General features: G+C 31.8%; 1 protein-coding gene across 1 annotated transcript in view; it reads right to left on the bottom strand.

The window, feature by feature from the left end:
- Positions 1-10642, bottom strand: part of LOC108692506 (6-phosphogluconolactonase) — a 17975-nt gene that overhangs the window by 1336 nt on the left and 5997 nt on the right. Inside the window, exon 2 of the mRNA XM_018200796.1 lies at positions 1511-1711. Coding sequence (XP_018056285.1) covers positions 1511-1711 — 201 coding nt within the window. The remainder of the gene's footprint in view (positions 1-1510; positions 1712-10642) is intronic.

Genomic DNA, 10642 nt, shown 5'->3' with positions numbered 1-10642 from the left:
ACATACATACATACATACATACATACATACATACATACATACATACATACATACATACATACATACATACATACATACATACATACATACATATATATATATATATATATATATATTGGCAGTACAAATTAGTTCGATCCGTTCAAAAGCATTTCAAAATGAATGAATAGATCAATTAAAGTATTGTCCATCGCTGCCTATTACTTTTTCTCATCTCTCAGGCAATTTTCAAATTCCATCTCGAAAAAATGACTCGTCTTTGGAGGCGATCCAATTTTGGAGCCAATTTTCGATTTCTGTGAAAGAAGTGAATCGGTGACTTGCTACATCCTTCGGAACAATCAGTAATCAGAAGGAGCAATATCCGGAGAATACGGCGGGTGCGGTAAAACATTCTATTTGAGCGTTTTCAAATATTTTTTTACGACTTTAGCGACATGAGATCGAGCGTTGTCATGAAGAATAACTTTATCATGTCTTTGCTCGTATTCTGGCCGTTTTTCTTGCAATGCACGGCTCAAACGAATTGTAGCCGATACCGATCGCTCGTAATGGAATCGCCAGATTTCAGCAGCTCATAGTAAACAAGACCCTTTTGGTCCCATCAGATACAGAGCATGGTCTTCGAACCATGAATGTTCGGCCGTGGTGTTGATGTTGAGATCGATGGCAACGATTGACCGGGCTTAGCGTAGTATTTTTTCTTCTTGATTGTCGTAGAATATCCACTTCTCATCTCCAGTCACAATCCGAAATGCAAAAAAAACTTTTGTCTTTGAATCAGCTGTTCACAAGTGAAAAATCGCCTTTCAACGCCTTTCTCTCGGTTTCAGTTCGTAAGACACCCAATTTCCTTGTTTTTGAATCATTCCCATGGCTCTCAATCGTACAGAAACGGCTTGTTGAGTTACCCCCAATGATTCTGCAAGCTCCTCTTGCGTTTGATTCTGATCTTCTTCGAGTAATTCTTTGTCTTCGAATTTTTTTGGCTGTCCAGAGCTAGGCTTATCTTCAACGCTGAAATCTCTATCCTTGAAACGTCGAAACCATGATCCCCTACATGATTTATCAGTTGGAACAGTACCATAAACTTCGCAGTCATTATAAACTTCGGTAAGCATTCGAGGCTTCAGCCGCACTTTTCTTCCAATTAAAGTAGAAAATCAAAACCTCCCGCAAATGCTGCTTGGTTAACACAAAATTCGATATTTCAAACACAGTAAAAATCAGTTTTTGTATGAAACTCAAAGCGATATAAACTGATTTATTAGCAGATGTTTAGTCTCTCTGAAACTGTGAAAATCAGCTGTCACTATGAATCATTCACAACAGCTGGCGTCATCTTTAGGGAAACGGATCTAATTTGTACTCCCAATATATATATATAAATGATAATAAATTATAATAAGTTAATAGATAAATAAATAATAAATATAAACAATTACAGATATGGATTAGCGTATATTCTTATTAAAAGTAGAAAAAAAGTAGAAGATTACGGAATAAGTACCATTAAGTTCTGGGTCAACCTTCATGAATTGCTCTTCGGTGACGGGCACTTTTCCGATTAAACAACTTTTGTAAAGGCCAAAATTTGACTCAGAATCATCCAAAGGCACCACTCGTTCATCACAAAAAAAGAAGCGCCATTTGCTCCAGTCGGTTGCAATGTTAGGCAGAGACTTGGCCAGCAATTGTACTACCGAACCGCCTATACACAAATCAATAACAAATTAAAAATAATTTTCTTGATTTTTTTTAGATTATTTGATACATACGATATTTACATACACTGGAAAAAAAGATACTAACTTGAATGCGTTTAATTCGTAGTGATTATTTAGTTCAAGTATTTATACATGGTAAGTAAAAAGTCTCGGTGAAATATCTCGAAAAAACAAAGTTTTTTTAAGAAAAATGATTCAGACAAAAATTGTAGAGTTTAAAAATATCTATTCACTGATTACATTTAGTCAAGGTCAAGTCAAAGTCACATCGATTTAGACTTCCTGTTTTTTATTCCAGAATCTAATAGCTGATGTCAAGAACTTTTCAAAACTACAATAAAGTTTATTTTCATTAAGTATTTTTCGAGTTATGAGTTTATGAGATTTGAAAATTTACCGCCGGCATTAGCATTATCCAAGATATTCAACTGATAATAATATTGAATATTGTTCTCAGGATCATTACCTGGATAACATTTGTCAAGATCGAGGTTATTGGACTATTGTTGTTTTTATTTTCATTTTTGCACTAAAAACTTATTTTTATATAAAAATGAAAATAAGTAAAGATACAAACTTAGAATTAAGTGAATAATAAAGATAATATCACTTGGGTTTTACTTTTTAATAATTAATTTGAATTTAGATTGATGTCAGTTGTTGGTACCAAATTTTTTATATATATGGTACATATATCATTAGAGTCAAATAAATAATAAAAATAATATCACTTGGATTTTGAAATAATAAAAATAGTATCACACACAATTTTATTTTTATTTAGTACTAAATATACTCCTATATCTAAAAACTCTATAGTATTAAGCCCTAAAACTCTGTAGTAGTAAGAAGAAATGCAAAATATCATGCCATAATATTTCGCTTATTGTATAAAGTCTATCATATCTGATTTATTCCTACATAGTGCTATATTAAATATTAATATTTATTATTATTAAATATTACATATTTTGTGCACAAAATTTACATCTACCATACCACCTTGTTGCGCTGCATATTGCTATACTAATAACAGTAAAGGGTGCTTTTCAATTTTGTGTCTTTCAAGGAGTGCATGCGTAAACTGTTAACTTATGCTGTAATCGCTAAGTTCAATATAATTATTTACATAGATTTATGTGTTGCCGTAAAAGTTAAATTAACTTTACGGTTGTGACATAAGTTACAAACATTTAGTAAATCATTATGCGGAAAATAAAAAAATAAATAAAGCAAAATACTATAGTATTATAATAAATAATATAATATTATAATAAATACAAAATATCGAAATTATACGGTGAGAAAAATGCGCATAAAATGTATTGACGTTCTAATAAAAAAATTAATGTGTTATAAATATAGAAAGTAGAATAGTAGTATTGATAGTATTTATGAGTATAAAAGTACTAAAAACAATAATTCTCTCTGTATTTTCTCTAATCTTCTCTGTATTTACAGGATACATACAGTTACAAGTTGCGTAATAAAATGTTCTAATTCATATTGGGTTGTTCGGAAAATTCGTACCGATTTTTGGTAGGTGGCGTAAGGACAGGTCTGAATATATCAGAACGTCTGAAAACAAATGACATGCGTGCATATCGTAAAAGACGGTCTTCAGGCATACTTGGAAAAAAATTTGGTTGCGATACGTTAATTTTTATCAATTTTATACGCCTTTGAATATGGAAGAAAACAAGTGCATTTTAGGCATTTAATGCTTTTCTTTTACCGGAAAGGCAAAAATGCCACACAAATGGCAAACAAGATATGCGCTGTTTATGGCGAAGGTGTTGTAGCTGAAAGAATTGCGGAAGTGGTTTACTAGGTTTAAAGCTGGTGATTTCAACCTTGAAGATCAAGAACGCCCAGGTAGACTCTCCATCATAGATGAAGATCAGATTAAAACACTGATCGAGAATAACCTACGCTATATGACACGTAAATTAGCAGAAATGTTGAATATGTCAAAATCCATCATCCACGAGCATTTTGTGAAGCTTGGCTACATAAACCGTTTTGATGTATGGTTCCCTACGAACGGAGAAAAATCTGATGGATCGCATTTCCATTTGCGACTCGCTCTACAGGGTGGGCCATTTAAAATTTAATTTGGCTCTAAAAAAAAATGCATGAATTTTTTTCAAAGTTTATGGCTTTATTGGAAAGGTAGTACATTGCCATTAAACATGAAATACAATTTCATTCAAATGATTTCCATGGCTGGCTGCACAATACCCCATTCTATTAACCCAATTTTTCAGTACATTTTCCACTGTATGGGCGCGTATTTCATCGATGGCAACTTTGATTTCATGTTTTAATTCTTGAATCGTTTCTGGCTGGTTAGCGTAACACTCATCCTTAACGGTTCTCCATAAAAAATAGTCCAGCGGAGTCAAATCGCAGCTGCGAGGCGGCCAATTGACATCAGCATTTCGGCTGATTATGCGATTTTTTAAGACAGTGCGCAAAAGATCGATTGTAGCGTTGGCTGTGTGGCAAGGTGTGCCGTCCTGTTGAAACCAAATGTCGTCTGTGTCCTCCTCTTCAAATTTGGGAAGCAAGCATTCGTTTAGTATAGCGCGGTAGCGCTCGCCATTGACAGTGACGGCAGTTCCTTGCTCATTTTCGAAGAAAAATGGCCCAATGATGCTACCGGACCAAAAACCACACCAAACAGTCACTCGTTGTGGATGTATCAGCTTCTCCATGACGACGTGCGGATTCTCTGATCCCCAAATACGATAATTCTGCTTGTTCACATAGCCACCGAAGTGAAAATGAGCTTCGTCAGAAAAGATGATTTTTCAGTTAAAATGCTCATCTTCAATCAAGCGTTGTTCAGCCTATTGGGCGAACCGAAAACGCATCGGATGGTCATGCGGCTTCAATTCTTGCACTAATTGAACTTCGTACCGAGATCTTTATTCAAAATTCTTCTCAAAGAAGTGCGTGAAATGCGTGAAATTCAAGTTTTGAGAACGATGGCGAGTTGATGTTGGTTGTTCAAGCACACTCTGAGCAGCAATGTTTTCGGTTGATCTTACTAGACGAGCACGTGAACGAGTTGCTTTATCCAATAAGGATCCAATTTGCCGAATTCGCTTCACAAATTGATTCACAAACTGCGTTGAAGGTATTTCTTTTCTATCAAATTTTCCACGTAAATTTCTTACAGTTTGGGTTGAAGACTCACCACTTTGGAAGTAAGTTTTCAATATTTCCCAATTTTGTTCAAGCGTATAGCGATCCATTTCGTAAATGTCAAACAAAAAATTAAATTTCTGGTACGTCATAAATGTTATTATGCCTTTCAAACTCAAAATAACCGGTAGTTGAAATTCCAAACGCTAATGGCCCACCCTGTATAAATGCAACGAGGAGACACCATTTTTAAAGCAAGTAGTGGAGGATGAAAAATGGATCATTTACAATAATGTTGAGCGAAAAAGATCTTGGGAAAAGCGGAATAAATCACCTTTAGCCACTCCAAAAGCCGGTCTTCATCCAAAGAAGATCATACTCTGTGTCTGGTGGGATTGGAAAGGGATTCTGTATTATGAGCTTTTATCAAACAACGAGACGATAAATTTAGAGAAGTATTGTTCCCAATTAGAATTGAAGACAGCAATTGAACAAAAACGTCCAGAAATAGCGAATCGGAAAGACGTCATGTTTCATCAGGACAATACGCGGCCTCATGTGTCTTTGATAACTCGACAAAAGTTGTTGGAGCTCGGTTGGGATGTTCTACCTCATCCACCATATTCACCAAACTTCGCGCTCTGATTTCCACCTATTCATTACAAAATTCATCATCACAAAATTTCCTTAATGGAAAAAGCTTCAACTCTTTGGTCGAGGTAAAAAAATCCAGGTAAAACTTAGAAAAGTTTTTCGCTGAAAAACCTGAGAGATTCTGGAAGGACGGAATTTTCAAGTTGCCTGAAAGATGGAGAAAGGTTGTAACAGAATGGCACCTATATAATTTAATAAATGTATACTAAAATTTAAATCTTCTGCATTTCAATTTTCCTTCAAAATCGACACGAACTTTCCGAACAACCCAATAGAAGACAGGTAATACAATGCATTATCTTCTAAAAAATTATAAAAGACTTGTGTAGTGATTGGTTCCGCCATTTTTAGGGGGGATCTGACTTCTGATCCAATAAAAAGAGATCTACGAGATCGCTGGACTCTGTATTTTAGGGACATTATTTTAGTCTAGAAGCAAAATTTTTATATTATTTTTGCAAATTTTTTAAAATAAAATATATAAGTTTTTTAAGACGAGAGGTTTTTTCCTATATATTTATACATATTTGAAGTATATTTCAGAATTTTTTAATTACAAAATAATTATAAATATGCGCTGTATAAAATATTAAATAAAGTGATGAAAAAAAATAGGTCTATGGCTCCCACGATTCCAGCTGTTCTATTCTGAAACAAAAAATCAAAGAAATTCTTAATTAGTGCTTATGAGCTTGACTATAGTAGATATCAGAATGAAAAAAAATACTGAAAATTTAAAAAATGACGTCATGTCGAAAACTAATGCCCGTATTCATAGTCAGATTTTATATTTAAGGCTTCCTTAAATTTATCTTTAAATGCTCAGCAGCCAATGAAATAATTCGTACAGTATCTGAAGATAAATTTATACGGACATAAATTTCGATTTTTGCCATTTTTTTACTAAAATGGCTGTAAGAATTACAAAAAATATAATATATTTCGACTTGCTCGTGGTAGAAATTATAATCATATATGTGCTGAAGATGTATGCACATATCTGATTCAATTGATCAGCTTTTTTTTCGAGATATCATGGGAACCAATTTGAAAATCGTGATTTCAAGAAAAAAACACGTTTAAAGTTTTTCGTACTGATTATATAGAGATAATTTTACTTACGATCCTTACAATCAATCAGCTAATCCGGGCCATGAAGAAATTTTCCTCCTGCTCATAGAAATCTTGCAGAAATCCTTTCTCTTCCTTACAACTTGCTTTTTTCTCTTTAGCGAAATCACTTGAGTCCCACTTCAAGCGAATGATACAAGCTTCATCCCAGGAGTTTGCGTACATCTTCGCTTACTGACCAATAGTTATTCCCATTACACTCATAACTTTTAAAATTGGTATAATATATACGAACTCGATTAAATTTCTCATCTTTTTTTATTCATTTTTTATATTTTGCGTATAAATAAACAATTTGCATCCGCTCGCTTCAACGTTCTAAGCCGAGAAAACAAATGCTTCTTCACAGGAATGTCAAATTCGATCGTTAGATAGATTCTTTAGAAAGATCGCAAATGTACACAGTCTTCTAAGAATAACAGTTTTCCGTTTTTGGGTTTAGCCAAAATAAAAATGTCGATTAACAATGCTTTATTGTGCGTCACGCGGCCTAAGCGTCGAAAACGACAGACACCGCTTCTTATTAGGCTATAACTTTGTTAATTTTACAAATCGAGCTAATTCTTTTTGCAGACATATTTTCTATATCAAATACTTGCAAAATATGTAAAAAAATCAATTTTTTTTGACCCGCTAGATTAGAATATTCCCTTAACGATGAAAAAAATGCTTTCTGAACATCTCAGAATAGCTTATAATATAAGTCATTCAACATTGAATACTATGCCATTTCTACTAACTAAAAAAAATGAAATTTTGGACAAAATGCCTTTTAAAAGTTTGCTCTTCAAATATAGTCCGTTAGAGAGATTTAATACATGAAATGCTTACATGCCATTCTTTTCTTATCAACTTTTAATTTCAGTATCAGCTTTTTTTTCTTTCTTTTCCATCCATTGGATGGATTTTTGATCTGTTTAAGGAGGTTCTTGCGCTACTTCCTAGTCAATAGATAGTTTATTCATAATAATACATAAAATAATTAAAATAATAGAAGAAAAAGATTACTAACACTATCTTATGCTATTATACATAATTATACATAATTATACATATTATACATAATTATTGTTAATTTTATATGTTACTAAATATTTTCAAAATGACAAAATAAAAATTGTAAGATGCTCATTTGATATAAACGCATCGTCCATTTGATATATATTTTCATTGAAGAATTTAAATTTCTTGTAAACTGTACAGTCAGTTTAAATGAAACTTTACGAAAACAAACTTAAGTGTTTATTTTAATTATAATGATTTTTAAATTGCTGTCTTGTATCCAAATGTCTCAATTTAAAAGAGAATAACTACAAAGTAAGGTTATCTCCAACTTGTAAAATTCTATAAATTTAGAATTAATTATCTTCAAAATGGTATAGTAAAAGTAAATGAAATTTTTTCTAGATATTATTGATATTATTAATATTTGTATTATGTTATAGATTTGTCTTATATTTCATCAAACGCGAGAACCTCCTTAAGTATAACAATATCATGTGTGAAAATGAATCGCATGATCCAGTGTTTAATTTCCTGGGGGAGGGAAAAGCCAAACGTTTACCAAACCACACATTTGTATAATTTATCAAGCTCATACTACTAGCCAAACGCAATCTTAATATTCTTGAGGAATATTACTGTTGCATCCAGAGGAGAAAAATGCTATACAGCGTACAATTCAGCGTGATGATTCCACGTGTATCAACTGTGCAAACAACTGCGGTACACAACATGATTGCATTTAACAAGGGATAATCATATAAATGAATATAAATCAACCAATTCGGACGTCAATGTCGCTTTTCTCTTATATAGGACTATCATAATCATAATTATGGAGTTTTTGTAAATTTTCTCCTCTCTCCACTCTTGAAATGAAACGTTGCTTCTAAGACTTTATTCTTTACGTTTTATAAAATCATTATATTTACAGTATTATACAGATTAGAGAATTTTTAGGCACCCTCACATTAAGCCCTGCGCACAATAAAAGGAATAAGGAATAATAACGATTTTAATTTCAGAATCGAATACATTGGAATGGATGGTTTCTGATAAGTTGAAATCGTTATTCCTAATTCCTTATTCCTGCTATTATGTGCAGTCTCTTATACCTAAGAATATTGGAAGAAAAAAAACCATAAATAATTTTACATTCTGACAACGTGCACCAATGCTACGAAACGTTCGGAAGTTCGGGTACTCGCCGGGTAGAATAATTCGAATGATCAGTAAGAATGAAGAATTGCGTCATATAGATATCCAGATGTACTCTCTAAATACTACTCTGTGGATCAGTGGATAATCACTGATATCAGTGGCAAGTATGCCACTGGTAATCAGTGAATTAAATGAGCTCCCTAGCTAATCTTTATCATGTGATGTAACTAACTTTGTTTTAGTGCTTAAATCAATGAATATGATATTGGAAAATTGAAATTAACAAATATCAATATTTTATTTATTTTATATAATGCTCAAATATACTTTCTTTTTTAATTGAACTTCATTGATTATCAGTGCTAAGTATGTCACTGGATAATTAGTGACTATTCACTGATTCAGATTTAGAGACTAGGATATCAAATGGCAACTTCCGATTAATTGGCGTCACTTTATACACTTTAATTTCTACCGCTATATTACCCCATCTACCGCTATTTTAAAGAATAACCTACCGCTAAATTTTTTAAGGATCTGGCAAACATTCTTCCATACTTTTTAAATCTGAGAGATCTCAGTAGATCACTGATGTCAGTGCCACCGATAATCAATGAATTAAATGTGAGATCCCTAATCTAGCTAATCTTTATTGACTTATGATCTAATCAACCTTGTTTTAATGCTTAAATTCAATGAATATGATATTGAAAGATTGAAATTAACGTGCAAATATCAGCATATTAGTTACATAATGCTCAAATTCTTCCTTTTTTAGTTGAACTTCACTGATTATCAGTGCAAAGTATGCTATTGAGTAATTAGTGATTATTCACTGATTCAGATTTAACCTTAACATTTCTATAGTTACTTATATATATAAAAGTAACTGTATTATAAAATTTTAATAAGGATAATAAATAAATTAAGTGAACTAAGAAAATCTAGTATCTAATATTAATCATTTATAGTTAGTTAATATTATTAATATTCTCTTCATATAACTTATTTCTTAGAACTTTATAATATACATATAGTTGAGGCGCTATTTAACTACAAATTTATAATTAATGATATGACTTCTTTCACTGAGCGTAGGGATAATGATTTAATTCGAAGATTTAAATGCATTTCATTTAAAAAAATTATTAAAAGACATGCTTAATAAGTTTTTATCGATTACTCTAGAGGAAATCTTTTAGCCTATGATAATAATATTGGTTTTATGGTACATTAAACAGCGGAGTGTAAATTATTCAGACGTCTGATTATGTAGATCACTTAGAAAAAGTAATATTAAAATTATTAACTAAGTAGTAAACCTTTACTTGATGAAAAAAAATCGATTATTTTCCAATTGATCTAAATAATTGACATTTAATTGAATTTTCATTTAAAATTATTCGACTATTTTTCGCTATTCGAAAAAATGAAGTCATTTAATCAATTTGTTCATTAAACTTTAAGTAATTATTTACAGTAAGGCTTTTTCCGAAATATACTGTATTTTTTTCTTACAATCTTGAAATATTTTTGTTACGACTCTAATAATGATAATCAACCGGGGGAGTTCGAAAGATGTGTAATATTTTTTTTTTAAACTATTTCCATGAAAAATGATGATGAGAGAAGCTGTTCTCTATGATTTTGATCTTGACATATATTGTCAATGTCATGAGCTTAAGTGACCTTGAGGAAGTTTTAACTGTTGATAACTCATTAAAAAGTTATAAAAAAATTAATTTTGAAAAATATACCAGTTTTCTGTTTTAAGAGAATTTTTGGTTTTAAAACAGAAAATTTGTTTTGAAGCAGAG

This window comes from Atta colombica, unplaced genomic scaffold (assembly GCF_001594045.1).
Source record: "Atta colombica isolate Treedump-2 unplaced genomic scaffold, Acol1.0 scaffold73, whole genome shotgun sequence".
Lineage (NCBI taxonomy): Eukaryota > Metazoa > Arthropoda > Insecta > Hymenoptera > Formicidae > Atta > Atta colombica.
This window is presented reverse-complemented; position numbering and strand designations above follow the sequence as displayed.